We start from the raw sequence: 17,425 nt of genomic DNA on the forward strand, positions 1-17,425 counted from the left end.
ACAATAAGCTCTAAAGAGGTTCACATTAAAGGGCCCATGTCATGGCCATTTCCACTGATCATAATTCCATTGTTGAGGTCTACTAGAATAGATTTATATTGTGCATTTCTCCAAACTCACATTGGTTTCTCATACAGCATCTCTCCAAACTCACATTGGTTTCTCATACAGCATCTCTCCAAACTCACATTGGTTTCTCATACAGCATCTCTCCAAACTCACATTGGTTTCTCATACAGCATCTCTCCAAACTCACATTGGTTTCTCAAACAGCATCTCTGTAAACTCACATTGGTTTCTCATACAGCATCTCTGTAAACTCACATTGGTTTCTCAAACAGCATCTCTCCAAACTCACATTGGTTTCTCAAACAGCATCTCTCCAAACTCACATTGGTTTCTCAAACAGCATCTCTCCAAACTCACATTGGTTTCTCAAACAGCATCTCTCCAAACTCACATTGGTTTCTCAAACAGCATCTCTGTAAACTACGTGTATTCACTGAATTTCACTCTCTGCCTTTAACGGCTCGTTGGAGCTCCAATAGCTCCAGCCCCCACCCTCCCTGTGAGCACAGTGTGCTCTGATTGGTCGGGACGTTGTGAATCGTGCTGAGCTCCGTGGAGGTGTTGTTTCCTTGTTTAGGATACATAGCGAAACACAGCCAAATTCATCCTGAGCACACACAAACTCACATCCGAAGTAAAAACAATAAGTGTGGCTTGATATTGAGTAAGAAAAAGGTTGATAAACGCTGTGAGAATGGGTCTGCAGAGAGAATGGGTCTGCAGAGAGAATGGGTCTGCAGAGAGAATGGGTCTGCTGAGAGAATGGGTCTGCAGAGAGAATGGGTCTGCAGAGAGAATGGGTCTGCAGAGAGAATGGGTCTGCAGAGAGAATGGTCCGCAGAGAGAATGGGTCTGCAGAGAGAATGGGTCTGCAGAGAGAATGGGTCCTCAGAGAGAATGGGTCTGCGGAGAGAATGGGTCTGCGGAGAGAATGGGTCTGCGGAGAGAATGGGTCTGCAGAGAGAATGGGTCTGCAGAGAGAGAATGGGTCTGCAGAGAGAGAATGGGTCTGCAGAGAGAAGGGGTCTGCAGAGAGAATGGGTCTGCAGAGAGAATGGGTCTGCAGAGAGAATTTCGCTGCGATCCCAACTGTCTGTTATCAGCCTGCAGCCAGGGAGGAGAAATCAGCTGAGCTGCCTGCTCCCTGCACACAGATGTGTGTGTGAGGAAGTCCGTGGATTGGTCAATTTGGACCAATCAGCTGGGGCTTAACGTAACGGCTCCGCGGACGTAACGTAACGGCTCCACGGATTGGTCCATTTCGTTCCGGGTACGGCTTGACATCATGCCGTACCCGGAAGAATCAAATGCTATCTCCAACGAGGCGTTTTGGGGAGGTATTTTCTGTGTTAGAGTTTTACTCGCTACAGGGTGTACTTTGAGGGTTTTGACTCTGCACACCGTTTACATGCATAAAAACCTTCATAACACAAGGGGACGGGTAAGAACCGGAAAAGCATGACATGGGAGCTTTAACCTTATCTGATCACCAAGAGAATTTTCTAGCCAACATGTTAGCTTGTGTAGAAGACACGCCACTGTCTATACATGTCATCATCATCAGCCATTTCATCTGTAATGATGTGTCCCAGATACTTAGTGTTACAGCAAACAGACAGCACCTGTCCTGATAGATAGAATGATGGAAAACCAAGGGTCTTATCCCCTTTTGCTCTACAGATCATTACAGCGCTCTTCTTAGCATTGTATTTAATATCAAATTTGACTCCATAATCAGAACACACATTTAGCAACTGTTGAAATCCAGCACTGCTAGGAGAAACAATAGCCAAATCATCGGCATACATAAGATGGTTTACAATTAGGCCTGTCGCGATAATCGATAAATTGACTTATCGTACGATAAATTAAAATGGACTCGATAACTTTTCTGAGCTCGATAAATTGCCGTTTACATAAGGCATTTTAGCCAGGAGCGCTGTGGCTGCCGGCCAGGACACTCCGTGTGCACGTGCAGCAGCGTAGCAGCCAAATTAACAATATAGCGACAAGCGGGAGACAACGTGTGACTTACTCGCGGGGAATTTAAAGTGAAATGGAATTGGTTACAAAACCTAACTACACATCTCGATTCTCCGGTGTGGCAGTATTTTGGATTCAAGCCAAATCAATGAGGCGGACCTACGGACTTGAATGAGCCGGGCGGTGTGTCGCATTTGTTTAAAAAAGGTAGCGACAAAAGCAGGCAATAGGCTACATGCACAGTCACTTCCGCATTGTGCGTAGTACTGCCCAACTGTTTCCGGTACAACAACAACAATGGCGACGTTCTACACCCGGTGTCTACAAGAGCTCCCGAAATTGAAAATTAGCGATGTTCATCGCATTTGCAGGACGACTAAAGCCCCAGCTAGCAAACTCGATAAAGGCTTCAAATGATATGCTGCGTCATATATACACAACTATGAAGGTAAGAAGGTAACTGGAGTAACAGGTACTAACCAGCTAGCTTATGCTACAGGTTACGCTAACGTCAGCTGTCAAAAGCTAGGTAACGCCAGAGCCCTATAGTAGAACTACTATTATACTCCTACTACTACTACTATAGTAAACTACTATAGGGCTCTGGGTAACGCTATGTACTGTTTCTGGTGTTAATTCTTTAAAACATTAGCCATTTTACTCAAAAATACTATCGTTTAATAGCCTTATAGCCTAGCCAACTAAAGGTTGTCTTGTTGTTAGCCACACTGCATAATGGTATCAGCTTTTGTAAAGCAATGTTGCCATAGATGTTTTGACGTGAGTATAGATCTAACGCTGTTGCTCTGTTTTTCTTCATTCAGTGATAAAGACAGGCTGACAGGTCAGCGTGAGAGCCTTGTGCTACAGGTCAATGAGGAAGAGCGAGACAGCACACAGTTTGAGTGTAGGCAGGCAGCATTGACACTGTGTTCCCCCCTGTTTATTGAGTTTCAGTTCAGTTAAGCATTAGTTTACCTTAAGGGAATCTCAACAGTGTCCTCCTTCTCCCTGCTTTATCACAGCTGATTGGTCAGATATTATTACATTGATTATGGATGTGTAAGTTTGGGGGTTCAAATATATAGTCAAAACTGCTTTAATACAATTTTCAAGGCATCTTAGTTTCCAAAGAAGGTTCATTGTGGTATTGTAGGGTTAGAGGGTAACACTAAGCATTCAGGAATACATGCTTCTTCTAGGATAATGGGTCAGTAAAAATAACCAATAATTCTACTCATAACTTCCTGGCTCATTTACCACAAGTGAGGTTACTAATCACTAGTATTTCTTCTCTCTTTTTTAGATAACGCTTCGTGATTCATCACCAGTGGTGCTCACGCACAACCAGTGCTCCTGTGTTGCAGGAACTGTTTTGTGCAATCACACAGTAGCATTGCTGTTCCAAACGGCACACTACACTGAACTGAACATGCCAGTTGTGCCGCCTGTGCATAGCTGTACTGAATCGGAACAGCAATGGCACAAGCCGCGAACAATGGTAATTTCAATAAGGTTCAAATACTTCTTTCACAGAGTTTTTGTTTTAAAGTGACTCAACTAACAGTAATTGTCTTTTCCTTAAGGGTGTGAAGCCAGGGCCCATCAACTCCATGGTCTTCACCAAGCCTGTACCAAATAGGATGGTGCAGACTGGAGTAAGGTAATTTTAGCTGAAAAATTGTGTTTCCTGTGTTTTTTTAAATTCATAATGCTATTCAGGTGCTGTATTCCTTACCTTTATTGTCACATTAATGTGCTATATTGTCTTTGCCATTCTTTGTAGGAGTGGATTCTACAGAGGCATGGTGGGGCCATTACCAGATCCCTGCCTGTTCAGAGTTACGGAGGCATACTCAGCATTCAGCATTGAAGACAGACCGCTTGTGACCACAATGAACATGAGACCTGACAAGCCCCTTGTGGAAAGTGCCTTCGGGATGGTGCAGGAGGGCAGTGTTCTGTCCTATCAGATGCCTGCTTTGACGTCTCGGTACACCACACTTCACACTGACACACCACCAACACCCCACTTGCCCACATGTTTTTGATATATATTGTTTGTCACATTTCATATATGTAAATAAATATACAATTGTATTTAAAAAGACAATAAAGTGAAGTGATTTTTTGTAATTAATAGTAAATCATTGCATTTGTAAGAAATCAACACATTGTAATTTGGAATTTACCATTTATTCAAACAAAACACTAGCGTGTGTTAGGCAACACGGGATTACGGTGTGCTCACCCAGCTTAATCACAGCTACCTGCACAGGTGTCATCATCTTGTCTTATTTCACCCATTTCTTGACCAGTGCTTTGTTCTGATAGTTTGACAGCATACATGCTACTGCAAACAGTTGGTTGATGTTGTAGGCATGGGACAGGAGGATGACACCATCAAAAAGCTTGTTCTCTTTTATCCTCCTAATGACACGCTCCACATGAACCCTCAGTCTGGCAATGGCCTGTGTCTCCCTCACCTGATAGGCTGGCATTTGCTTCTGCTGTGACAGAAAAGGTGGACAGTACACCTTGCATTTGCAGCAATCGCTGATCAGGAAGCCCTTATCTACCATCACTGCCATGTTTTCAGTCAACAACGCAGCTATTCCAGATTGTTTGAAAACCTCCTTGTCGCTGACAGAACCACCATACAGACTGGAAACAAATGTCACTGCGCCATGTGGGGCTATGCCAACCAGGGCTTTCATGGTGCAGTGAGATTTGTATGTAGAATACATTTCACTTTGAAGGAGGAGTGAGGATGGTGTTTGACACCTCAGCTCTGTGCAATCCAGGATCACCTGTGTGTCTGGGAAATCTTTGAATGCCTCTGGGAGGTGGGCTTGAACTTCTGCAGGTGTAAGCCAGATGCACTGTGACCCCAATAAAGTTGTAAGAAAACGTGTCCATGTTGCAATGATGCGGCTCACAGTGGACTGGTGTACGTTGAAGCGGTTTGCAAGGTCCCTCTCTTTCAAACCCACCGACAGGAAGCATAGAAAGAGAAAGAACTCGTCAATTGGCTGAAGCAGCTGTCTCTGGAAGATAAAAACAAAAAAAGGTTACTATATTAATGTCATGAGTGTAGCACACTATGGGAAAAACATGAAGTTGTTCTCTGATGTATTCAAAAAGGATTGAGTACTTTAGCCTTTTAGCCTACACAAAAGCAATGAAATGTCGGAGAAACATTTTCCCTTCAGTTTGTGTTTAGATTGTGTGTTAAAAGAAACGTAGCCTACCGTTGATGGACGTGCGTGTGTAACCACTTCTTCATTCCTCTTGGCAGCTGATATCGCTCTTGTAACACGAACCATTTTATGAATTGAAGGCTCAATCAAAGACCAGAAGGCCATCAGGTGGTTATAGCTCGGGAATCTGTTCACAAAAGACACATGTCAGTCATTAATTGACAGTAAATACAATCGTGTTAACTGTAACACATGGGCTAATGTTTTCCTCTTGTTTGCTATAATACATTACAATTCAAACTGATTAAGAAGGCACTTGGTGCAGCTATAGTAATCTACAGCAGTAAAATGTAACAACTACATTAAAGCAGCAGTAATAATAATCTAAAACAGTGGTTCTCAACTGGTGGGTCGCGACCCAAAAGTGGGTCGCGGACCCGTTTCGAGTGGGTCGCGGATGTGTGAGTGAAGAAAAAAAAGTTGAAAAAAAAAGTTGGAAATTTTTTTTTTTTTTTGGGGGGAAAAGTAAAAAAAAAAAATTGAAGGCCCGATTTTCTAACACTGTGCATGCAGTTGGCGTTGGACTGGAAGTACCGGAGACCATAAACGGTTTTGAAAACTTCTGTCACGATCATCTTCTCAATAAAATATCTTTGCTGATGTTTTTTCGAGTCTTCTGGCCAGAATCAAGATGGTTGCCGGAAGTCCCCACGGAGAATAACTTTGCGGTAGAACTCTTCTTTATACATCCATGGGTACAACTTCAGATAAAAATGAACACATAATGAAATATGACCCCCGGTTTGATGATTGACAGGTCACAGAACAATGGGAGCTATCTACCCTTATCCACAATTTAAAGTAAGTCACCCAGACTATCTCCTCTTTAATCTTCTCGCAGCAAGTTGTCAGAACTAAGTGAAAAACAAACAATGGCATAAAATATTATTAATATGTCGGGTAGTAATAGATTTATTTATTTTCTTCTCAGAGTGTACCAGAATGCGTAGTTTATGTTAGTATTTCTAAAAATGTCTAAAAAAGCATACTTTAGTTCTGTGAAGGGATATAAGGGACATATGCACTGTACTTCACTTTGATTAATATTGTATGCTCAAAAGCGTATATATTACAGCACGATTTTTTGTTGAATAGATTTGAGTGCTTCAAAATGTTGGGTCGCGATGTATTGACCAAGTAAAAAGTGGGTCCCGAGGCCTAACCAGTTGAGAACCACTGATCTAAAACATACAGGGAACATTTTACACACAATGACTACTTTTACTCTTCATTCTTAAGTGTGCAACTGGGGGAAACGCAGTGGATATTGACATACTTTTACTTTGGTAAGGTTTTGAAGATTTCCACTTGTAGTAAAGTATTATCAGTATGTTGTTAGTATTAGTATGTTTTACTCCACCACATTTAGTTAACCTTCATAGTTTCTAGTTACTTTTTATATATGAAAACACATGATTTATGATTCTACATGTTCAGTTCAGGAGTTTTTTAAAACCATAGTATTTGTACTTATACTTCAGTTAAGTTGACAAAAAACACACTGGACGCTGCACTAGGTCAGAAACCAGAGGAGACTGAACTCCACCACAGACGGACCACTTTTGGTCAAAATGTCCTCTCCGTTAACACAGGGGTATCTCCTCTTGCACTTTATCTAGCACTTTTATCTTCTCTTGCACTTTATATGTCGTAGCTGCTATATTGTACTGCCATGTGGTAAATACTTGTGTATGCTGCTCTTGCTCTTTTGCACTTTTTGCATATCATGTATTTTGTTTTTACCATGTTTGTAAAATGTAATTTTCTTAAATGTTTAATGTGAGGGACTGCGGATGGAAACTAGCTCAAAGCTAAATCTGGCTCTGTTACGCTTGATACATTTTAATGTTGTAAGTGTTCATCACTGTGCATTGTCCCTGCCAAATAAACGATTAAATAAATAAAATATCCCAACACTGCATGCATATAGTCAGCGGTCACACGGCAGGTAAACAGGATTCTTTATAAGCTAACCCATCTCAAAAACTTGGATAGAATTGAGACAAAACATTACCTGGTATAGAATCGGATGTTGTCGTCGGAGCCAGCAAACCGCTGTAAGCCAAACTCTCGCTGGACTCTTAACTCCTGCAGTTGCTTCTGCAGATCCTCCACTGTTTTGGAGTTGTCTTCTGTAGCTTGAGAGGACATGTCCAGTGAAGCTGGTTCAGGGGTTGAGCAGTAATCATGGTCACGGACATCGATGTGCTCTTCCTGCTCCTCCCGAGAGACTGGTTCAGTGGGCCGCTCCCTTCTCTCCCAAACACTAGCCCGCTGTGTTTGAGCAGTAAAGTGATTCCACTCAAACAGAGTTGGTACAGCACCTTTCACAAGCCTCCTACGGCCATCAAGGGTTTTTGGCTCTATTAGTTGATCCGTAGCGAAGTGACGACTGCAGACCTTGGAGTGAGAGGATATTGTAAAGTTATCGCGCCGTATTTTTACCAGCCACTGTCTTCGCAGCTCGAGTTCGGTTGGAAAGCCATGGAAACTTAGGACGCCGTTGAATTTAGCTGACGCCGTACAAAGTGGGACACAGCAGTGCTCGGAGTAGTTATTCACTTGTTATTCAAATGTTCCGTTTTGAAAATCTTCCGTCGACTCATATTTAAACCATAGATTTAAACAGTAAAACCTTTGTGGACGATCTCCCGCTAAGCTACGCAGACCGGAAGTAAACCGGAAGCAGCCGAGCAGTATTACGGCTAAGGCGGAAGTACGTCTCAGACCCTAGTGCATGTAGCCTATACCACGCATTTTAAACTACATCTAAAACACAACCACCCCATTCCGTTTTCCCAGCTGGTAGCAAACACGGGAGCTGGAGATGGAGAGCCCTCACCTTCCCGACAGTTTACAATCAAAGATGCATTTGCCCTACAATGCAAACATGTTGTTGTTCCTTGCTCGAAAACTTTGAAAAACTGATTTGGATATGGCCTGTTGAGACATCTGGGTCTTTGACAGTGGACTGTACACTTGACTGTTGTTTTAAGGAGGGTTTTTTTTGCTTGTGAGATAATGTGTGCTCATATTTATTTATATATATATATATATATATATATATATTAGGGCTGTCAGTCGATTAAAATATTTAATCGCGATTAATCGCATGATTGTCCATAGTTAATCGCGATTAATCGCAAATTAATCGCACATTTTTTATCTGTTCTAAATGTACCTTAGAGGGATATCTTTCAAGTTTTTAATACTCTTATCAACATATGAGTGGACAAATATGCTTTATATGTTTGTTTATTATCATTTGAACAATGACAAATATTCTCATGAATATTAAACACAACAACCTGAACATTACAAATATTCGCCTCAATTCAACCTGGAACCTCTCTCATACAATAATACTGTGTGTGTGTGTGTGTGTGTGTGTGTGTGTGTGTGTGTGTGTGTGTGTGTGTGTGTGTGTGTGTGTGTGTGTGTGTGTGTGTGTGTGTGTGTGTGTGTGTGTGTGTGTGTGTGCAGCTCAAGGCATATATGCTCCAACGGGAGCTGCCTGGATGCTGCAATCATGTAGCGCGTACTATCCGTGCTGAGTGTGCTGACTTTTCGTACAATGTCCCACTGTCTGGCTGCCTGCATAAAGTCAAGTGCTCGGCGCAGTTGTCGGCGAAATGTCATTGAAACAGCTCCTTATATCCGTTAGCGCAGCTAGCTAGCACCAGATGCTAACAACAACAACACGTAAGGTGTGCCTCGCTCGCGCGAGTCGCGCCACACATACACACCCTCTCCCGGTCCTCCCGATGGCCAGTCCGGGCCTGCCAGTGAGCGTGGAAGTGTGGTCTGCCACAAGCGGGAGGCAGGAGCGGGGCTGTCAGCATCAGCTTGTCGATGGTATTTTACACTCGATGCGCTCTGAAACCACGGGGCGGCCGAGGACAAAAAATACACATGCGTTAATCGCGTTAAAATAATTAGTGGCGTTAATTTTTTTTTGCGTTAACGCGTTATTAACGCGTTAACTTGACAGCCCTAATATATATATATATATAGCCTATATATATATCTATCTATCTATCTATCTATCTATCTATCTCTATATATATATAGATAGATAGATAGATAGATAGATAGATAGATAGATAGAGAGAGAGAGCTCTGTTTTCCAGCCTGACTCTATTTAATTTATTGTTTTGGTTGTGTGTGATTTAATTAATTTATAATTTAATTAATTTGTTTTATTTATTATATATAATTTATATATTTTAATATTATTTCACATTTAATTTGCAATGTTGAATGTTCAATAACAAGTTATGTTTGAAAGGATGTACTTGACTTATTATTATATATTATCATTATGTCAGTGGTCTAAAATGGTCTTACAACGGTGCCGACAATATTATCGTTTATCGCAATAATTTCCAGAAAAATGTATCGTCCAACTAAATTAATTATCGTGACAGGCCTATTTACAATCACATGACCAATCACACATCCTGTTTTACAGACACGTAAATCATCTGATAGATCATTCATATAGATATTAAAAAGGCTTGGTGAGAGGAGCCCCCCCTGGCCAACTCCATTACCAACACCAAATGGCGCAGAGACTGCATTTGATCCGCATGCTCTGGTTGGCATACCAATAAGCCAGGATCCTAATTATACTGTTGGGCACACCCCTTTCTCTCAATTTTAGAAACAGTGTATGATGGTTAACTCTAAAAGCCTTAGAGGCATCAATAAAACCAATCAGAACAGTGGAACTCTGTCTTCTATATGTTTCTACCATTTCCTTCAAAGCAGATGCATAGCTCAGTACCATGCTTAGCCTTGAAGCCAAACTGGTTATCTGAGGTACATAAATAAGAACATAATCTATCCAACAAAATCCTTTCCAGGACTTTGGATAACACACTAGCTAGAGCAATTGGTCTATAATTATCCAAGCTCCCTACCTTGCCCGCTTTGTCCTTAATGACAGGCACCAAGGTAACAGTCAACATGGAGTCCGGCAACACACCATGAGTCATGAGGCCGGTAAAACAAATGGCAAGAAGAACTGCAACCTTCGGGCTTGCCAGTTTAAGGTGCTCTGCAGTGATTCGGTCAGAGCCACTTGCTTTGTTATCAGCTAGCTGTGCCATTGCTCGATAAACCTCATGAGCTGTGATTCCCACTGTGTCACTTTTCACAACATTACCAACCTTGTAGGGGTCACTTTTAACACAATTAAGTATAGTAGAGTAATGTTGCCTCCACAACTCAGCTATGTTATGGGCTCCAGATACTCCCTCTATGGTACACGGTAACAACATACTGGACCTGTTCAGAGCTCTCACCTCCTTCCAGAAGCCAGTCACATCCTTACTGTACGAAGTAGCTTTGGAGCCATAGAATCCGCTCTCAATGTTTCTGTATGTTTGTTGACATAACGAACTGCATATTTATATCTAGCATTTGTAAGCTTTTTGAGATCCAGGACAGGCCCCTCTCTGGGCCTTCCTGCCCGGACCCAGGCCCCAAAAGCATTCTTAGCTTCAGCATATTGATCAGCCACATGTTTATTCCACCCTGGCTTGACGTTGTGTCTCTTCCCACAGTAGGTATATAACGGTCTACTGGCTTCACATACAGCTCCCACAATACAATCATACATGTTACAGAGGTCTTCACGTGAGAGGTTTCATTACAACCCACACCAATACACAGAGTTGCTACTTTGGGTAGATATACATCACTCAGTAGGACATCAGTTATCCCATAGTACAATAGCCTATCCTCATTTGTGAGCTTGGACCAATCCACTTTAGTGTTACAGGCATTTTTAACCTCCTGAGACTATCATAATCTAGTGACATTACAAAAGGAATGTGATCAGACATTGATGCCTCATACACAATCGCAATTGATCTTAAAATGTCATGGGCATTAGCAGTGCTTATGCATATATGTTATAGTTCTCCCACAACTGTTTAAAATGTACTAAAGCTGTACATATGAACTAAATTTCTTCTTTAGCTTTCTTCAGATAGTTTAAATTATTGTAAATTATTCTGCAGGTTCCTTCATTTTGATTGGATAAGAAATGATTTTAAGCGTGCGTGCGCACACACACACACACACACACACACACACACACACACACACACACACACACACACACACACACACACACACACACACACACACACACACACACACACACACACACACACACACACACACACACACACACACACACACACACACACACACACACACACACACACACACACACACACACACACACACACACACACACACCAAAAGTAGAAAAGTATTCTCATCATAATATAGTTAAAGTAGTCATTGAGCAGATTGGTCCATTTCAGAATAATATATGATATGTTTTATAATGATTGATCATCAAGTGTTCTCAAAGCTGGTAAAGGTGCAGCTAGTTTGAATGACTTTGTATACTGCAGGGTAGCTTGTGGATTTACTCCAGGTGGAACTAAAGTCTGATTTAACACTTGATTATATTTCACATCATTCATCCACATCTGTAAAGTAAGGTATTAAATACATGTAGTGGAGTAGAAGTACAAGGTAGCATCAAATGGAGATACTCAAGTAAAGTACAAGTAACCTTAAAGTACGGTAGTAAATGTACTTAGTTACTTTACACCTCTGCACAGAAACATGCAGCCTGTTAGCTGCTAACAGCTAACAGGCTGCATGTGGATGGTAACGTTAGTAAGCATTATACGATTTAACAAAACCCCCACTTAGAAAGTGTATAAGTACATATTATAATAAAAGTAAATATAATAAACCGACCTGTTTCTCTCTTCAGCTCCATGTATGATAATGTAAACAAACAGCTCCTCTCACATCCGGGGATTCTGTCTATAACTGTCCAATCAGCCGCTTTCTGAACAGATGCCTGACATCCTGAAATAAAGATGTTTTCCACAGATCGAGTCAAAGGAGAATAAATAAACGGTGTTTCTTATTTACACTCAGCTAACACATAAGCGCAGCCACACATGCTAACGGGGACCCGATCGCACAACTTCCGGTGCTGGCCTTCACAATAAAACCCGCCGTTCTTTTTTCTCTTCTAACAAATATCGAGTGAACTAAAGTATCTAAGTACATGTACTCAAGCGCAGTGCTTAAGTACAATTTGGATGTACGTGTACTTTACTTGAGTATTTCATGTGCTTCTACTCTACTAAATCGTGTTATTATAAGAGTAGGGTCGCCTATCCCTTTAAGAGAGAGAGCGGGGGTGGGGGGGGCGCGTGCATGTGCTGTGTGCACGTGTAGAGCGAGAGTGGAGTGTGTTGTAACAACGTACATTTCCCCTCTGTGGGACGAATAAAGGGATTTCAGACGCAGGGGAGGGGGAAGGGCGGTTTTGAATGCGGCCACCTTCTTCTTTCCCCGGATTTGAGGAGTCCTCTCATGCATCCTCGTATCCCAGAATGCAATGCGTGCCGAGCTCGTGAGGAATAACTGATAAATGTGAGTATTGTGTTTAATTTACTTTTAAAGGTCACGTAGTATACTGTATTTTAACACAAATATTATAGGTCGCAGATATATAGGCTACAGAGGTCCCTGAAGTGTTTGGCTGAAACACCAAACAGATCATTGTAGCATCCCATAAGTTTCAAGTTTCAAGGCTTTTATTGTCATGTGAGCAGAGAGTGTAGTTACGACAATGACAATCTTAGGTCACAGGCTCCTCCAACAGCGCAACACAATAAAACAGATAAAATAGTATATAATAGAAACAGAATATGATAAAAAAAACTGTGCAGAATAGTCTATACAGTAGGGCTGCTCGATTATGGCAACAATCATAATCTCGATTATTTGGGTCAATAATTGATATCACGATTATTAAATACGATTATTCATTGACTTTGAAAACATCCATTTATTGTACTTTAAAACAAATACAAATAATAATTTGAGCTTTTTAACTGTTGAATTATACGTTCAGGGTAATCAACTGAAAAACCAATACAAAATAAAATAAAATAAATAATATCAAAATAATAAATATCAATAAACAAGATCAACAAACATGTTGCAGTGCACTGTCACAACCTGAAAACTCCTTAACATATAGTCAACATTTTGGTAAAACATATTCAACATATTCCACTCAGTTAAACATTAAAGGCTGGCCCACCGTCATGGTCCAGAAGTAACAGGAAATCAATGTTGAACTACAATTTAAGACCAAATACAAATGTTTTGGCCACTATGGCAAATGCTGTTAGGGCTGCTCATGTCATCTCTTAAAGGTTTTTTGCTAGAAACACCAGCATGTTTACATGGTCTGGTTTCAGAGATGAGCGCAGGCAGGTGACAATACTGCCACCTGTACTGAAGACCCTCTCTTGTGGCTGGGATGCAAGGAACTTGTGGCTGGGATGCAAGGAACTTGTGGCTGGGATGCACAGATACTTCCTTGCCAGGATGGAGAGCCGTGGGTAGTACTTCCGGGATTCCCTCCACCACTTTAATGGGTCCTCCTCAGCATCCAGTGGCCCTGCCTGGAGGTAGGACTGTAGCTCAAGAGCTATGGCCTGGTCCTGTTCCAGAGCAGGTTGAGGTTCTGCAGCTTGGTCTACGGTGGCCTTGAAGAAGCTCCCCAGTCCCTTCTTCTTGTTCTTCTTTGGTGCAGCTGCAGCAGCATCCTCCGTGTCATCTCAAGAGGGGCGCTTGTAGTATTATAAAGAAAATAGGAATGACATCTTTAATCAGACTAAAGGGTTATGGGTATTAACATTTATACCTAGAATTACATTATAACACTTTGACAACACATTCATTCACTTAATTTGACTTATTATTATTATTATTATTATTACCATGACTGTCATCACCCTCCTCATCTCAGTTGTCAGGCTGGCTTCAATGGATCCTCGATTGTCCTCACTGACATATTTGAGCTTGAACCTCGGGTCCAGGGCAGAGGCCATGTCCGGGGTAGACATTAAGGGTAAAATTCCACTAGCCCCATTCGTCCAAAAAATCGACTAATAATGAAGAAAATGAACACATTTGTTGCAATAGTAATTTATGCACAAACTACTTGTACTACAACATTTTAATCATCAATTCTTCCTCATATTCCTCAATTGTTCATATTTGGTTTATTAAAATAATTATATTGTGGTCATTGTTAAAAAATGTCTGCTATTATCATTATTATGAGTATTATTATTTGTATAATGCGCTTTCTGCCTTCCTGTCATCAGGAGTTAGACATGTAATTAGGGGTGTAACGGTTCACAAACATTTCGGTTTGGTACGTACCTCGGTTTCACACGTGTACCGAACCGAAGGGCCCATACCGAATATTTTCGGTACGAATACGTATACCGTTACACCCCTACATGTAATGGCTATGTAATAGCCTAGATTAGAACCTTCATGATCCTAAACTGCTGGGACATTTCCCTATAGCCAATACCTTTATATTTGTTCTACTCTTCACTTTCTTGTCAGCATAGGTCGGCGTTGATGTACAGAGCCGACAAAAGACCTTGTTTATATTGGCATCATATTGAAGCCAACTCCATCGATCAAGCCAGTGTGGCTGAAACTTTCTCTCCCTCTTCTTCTCCTACTCCCTGTCACTCTCCTTTAACTCCTCCGGTGACATTCTTTTATTTGAAGATTGTTTTTTGCCCGGCGCTTGGCCGGTTACCGCTGGTATTAAAAACATTTTGGCGAATGGTTAGGTGGCGAGAAAGTCTGTAGTGAACGAGCGCGCTCCCGCTCACGGGAGCCTGCTCGCACTGCGCTCTGCAGCAAACAGCTGTTTGCTTTTCACCCAACAACGACAACCGCCTCACGAAACGCTATGTTGTAGCGTTAATAAACGAAACAATTTAACAAAATTGCTAGTCAAAATACCAATACCACAGGTTCATTATTTTTTTAAAGCAATATTTTTAGTGGCCCGAGCGGGCAAGTGTAAAGTACGTTATGCTGGCCCGGGGGGTCTAAATAGTGCTTCCTGGCCAGCGGGCCATTTATAATGTCGAGCCCTGCATGTCAAGCAGCTCTTGTGTCGCTGCATCATCTTATTTGTCATTGAGATAGTCTAGTATCTTCTTTTTTATGCTTTTTGTGAGGTCTGTGTCATCCTCCTGCACTGCCAGCAATGAGTTGTTGAAGAGGTGGAGGGTTGGTTTAAAAAAAAATACACACTAATGGCGCATTTCCACTGCAGGGCCTCGCACGGCTTAGTACGGTATAGTTAGGCCTTGGTAGGCCAGGCCCAATTTTCATTACAGTTGTGGTCTTACCTTGACTTGAAGATGAAGTCCATGCTATCCTTCTGGACAACAATCTCTATTACTGTTTTGTAAAAGTCCTCCTTATCTTCCTCTAGTTTCAAAAGTCTAGTTTGTTGTTTGCGTCTCCCGTCTCTGCGTAGAATAACAGTAGCAACAAGAACCTGTGGGCTCACGTGCGCCCCCTTCAGTGCGGCAGAGGTTATGGCTGGAATCATACATAAATCACATTTACAACACAGATCAGTGGAGACATTTTATTATTATTTAGTTTTTTTCCGTTACATTGGAGTATGACAGGTGAGGCTCTGCCTCCCCTGACTGCACGTCGCTGGTACATACAACAATACATTGAAAGATATGTTTTTATGTTGTTTATTGAATAAAAAAGGCATGTCAGTAAAGCATGTCCGGCCCTTAATGTGATTCCAATTTCCCAGAGTGGCCCTTTGTGAAAATGAGTTTGACACCCCTGAGCTAGATGAACTCAGAAGTCGGATTGCTTTTCAGCGGTACATTAAGAACTGTAACGTGTTAATTCTCACTGAGACTTGGCTCAACTCTACTATCCCGGACTCCGCATGTTCCTGACGGATTCACTATTTGTATTTGTTTTTAAATTGCAAGCAAATAATAATGTAAGTCTTTGATCGATTTTGCATTTGAACTTTCATCAGCAACTGCAATAAAAAAAACAGACAAGATGGCAGTGAAATGTGTAAACAATCAGCCCATCAAGATATACGCATATTAATTTATACTATTGTTGAAATGTTTTTGCTACCCTTTCTTTGTGTCTTATTCACATTCTGTAGAAGAACAATCTGAGACACCTGAACAGTGTGAGCCTGCACCCTGGACACCCCAATAATCCCCCTTCAAAGAGCGAGCCGCATGGGAAGGTATATATTATTTCCATAGTGGAGCCTTTTTATTTTTGCTCCTCAGTCTCATATTGGTGTCTACCTTTTATGTATAGGCTACTGGACACATTTTATGTTTGGGATTTTTGTCAGATTCACTTGCAAGGGGAGATTCCAGTGCGTCCAGAGGTCTGGGCAAAAATAAAAAACAACACAAGGGACTCCATGTTCGTGAAGGAGTTGGCTGTGGCGTTTTGGGGCATCGAAACCTTAGGGGAAAGGAGCCTGACTGGAAAGGAATATATGGAAGCGATCGTATACTTAGTTCGTGTACTTGGTTCTTGGTATGTGGCTTTTTATCACAGCAAGGAGGCAAACTTTGTTTCAGAAAAGGCTGAGTATAGCAAGACGAAATACAGAAGAAAAAAACAGGAGAGTTTTGGCAATCCTACAATGCAGCACAGACGACTCTGATCACTACAAAACGACAATGCTACTTGGTAAGCTAACTAACTAACTAACTAAACTAGCTAAACTAGCAATGTGTTTATGGTCACGGTCACGATACGGCCAAAGTGTTTAATTAATTTTAGCTAACACTCTTACGTATTAAAATATGTATGCTTTTGTTTGTGTATTTCAGAAGTTGTACCATTTGCAAAGTCGCCGCCGCAGACCATGTGTTTGGACGTTCGCTCGAGTGGTGGGGTGTGATTATTCCATCTTTCACACACACTCAGTTGGTGCAGAACTTCAGGACGTCTGAGGAAACCTACGTCTACCTGTGCAACAAACTGCGGCCAGCGATGGAGAGACAGGACACACCACAAGCTGCAGAGGAGGAGGGCACGGACATACGAGAGGGTCTGATGCGCTACTTGAATAGCTGAATATTCATTGTACTGATTGTAAATTGTATTGAACATAAATACATATTTTTTACTCTTTCACATATACATGTGTTTGTCAAATGAATAAT

At 41.5% G+C, this 17,425-nt stretch overlaps 3 protein-coding genes and 1 long non-coding RNA gene across 4 annotated transcripts in view; 2 read left to right on the plus strand and 2 right to left on the minus strand.

The window, feature by feature from the left end:
• The window catches only part of LOC117486599 (zinc finger protein 91-like), a 32,307-nt gene extending 19,968 nt beyond the window's left edge, over nucleotides 1-12,339 (minus strand). Inside the window, exon 1 of the mRNA XM_034135103.1 lies at nucleotides 12,099-12,339. Within this exon, the coding sequence (XP_033990994.1) occupies nucleotides 12,099-12,120 (22 nt within the window). The 5' untranslated portion in view covers nucleotides 12,121-12,339. The remainder of the gene's footprint in view (nucleotides 1-12,098) is intronic.
• The window catches only part of LOC117486600 (zinc finger protein 84-like), a 113,039-nt gene that overhangs the window by 78,480 nt on the left and 17,134 nt on the right, over nucleotides 1-17,425 (plus strand). The gene's annotated exons all lie outside the window — the stretch shown is intronic.
• LOC117486606 lies at nucleotides 4,239-7,780 on the minus strand. The gene is made up of 3 exons (XM_034135112.1): nucleotides 7,327-7,780; nucleotides 5,304-5,439; nucleotides 4,239-5,099 (listed from the first exon to the last, which is right to left on the minus strand). Exons 1-3 carry the CDS (start codon nucleotides 7,461-7,463, stop codon nucleotides 4,347-4,349), a joined length of 1,026 nt encoding a protein of 341 aa, XP_033991003.1. The 5' UTR covers nucleotides 7,464-7,780; the 3' UTR covers nucleotides 4,239-4,346.
• LOC117486613 lies at nucleotides 16,443-17,343 on the plus strand. Its single transcript, XR_004556296.1, has 3 exons — nucleotides 16,443-16,485; nucleotides 16,613-16,946; nucleotides 17,090-17,343. It is a non-coding gene; the product is annotated as an uncharacterized LOC117486613 (long non-coding RNA).

Source organism: Trematomus bernacchii, unplaced genomic scaffold (assembly GCF_902827165.1).
Source record: "Trematomus bernacchii unplaced genomic scaffold, fTreBer1.1, whole genome shotgun sequence".
NCBI classification, from domain to species: Eukaryota; Metazoa; Chordata; class Actinopteri; order Perciformes; family Nototheniidae; genus Trematomus; species Trematomus bernacchii.

Excerpts from the sequence above, each read along its gene's own strand:
- LOC117486606 (XM_034135112.1), bottom strand. The coding sequence starts at position 7,463 with ATGTCCTCTCAAGCTACAGAAGACAACTCCAAAACAGTGGAGGATCTG. Across the intron at positions 5,440-7,326 it reads AACATCCGATTCTATACCAG|ATTCCCGAGCTATAACCACC; the intron begins GTAATGTTTTGT and ends TTTTGTGAACAG. Across the intron at positions 5,100-5,303 it reads CACACGCACGTCCATCAACG|AGACAGCTGCTTCAGCCAAT; the intron begins GTAGGCTACGTT and ends TTTATCTTCCAG.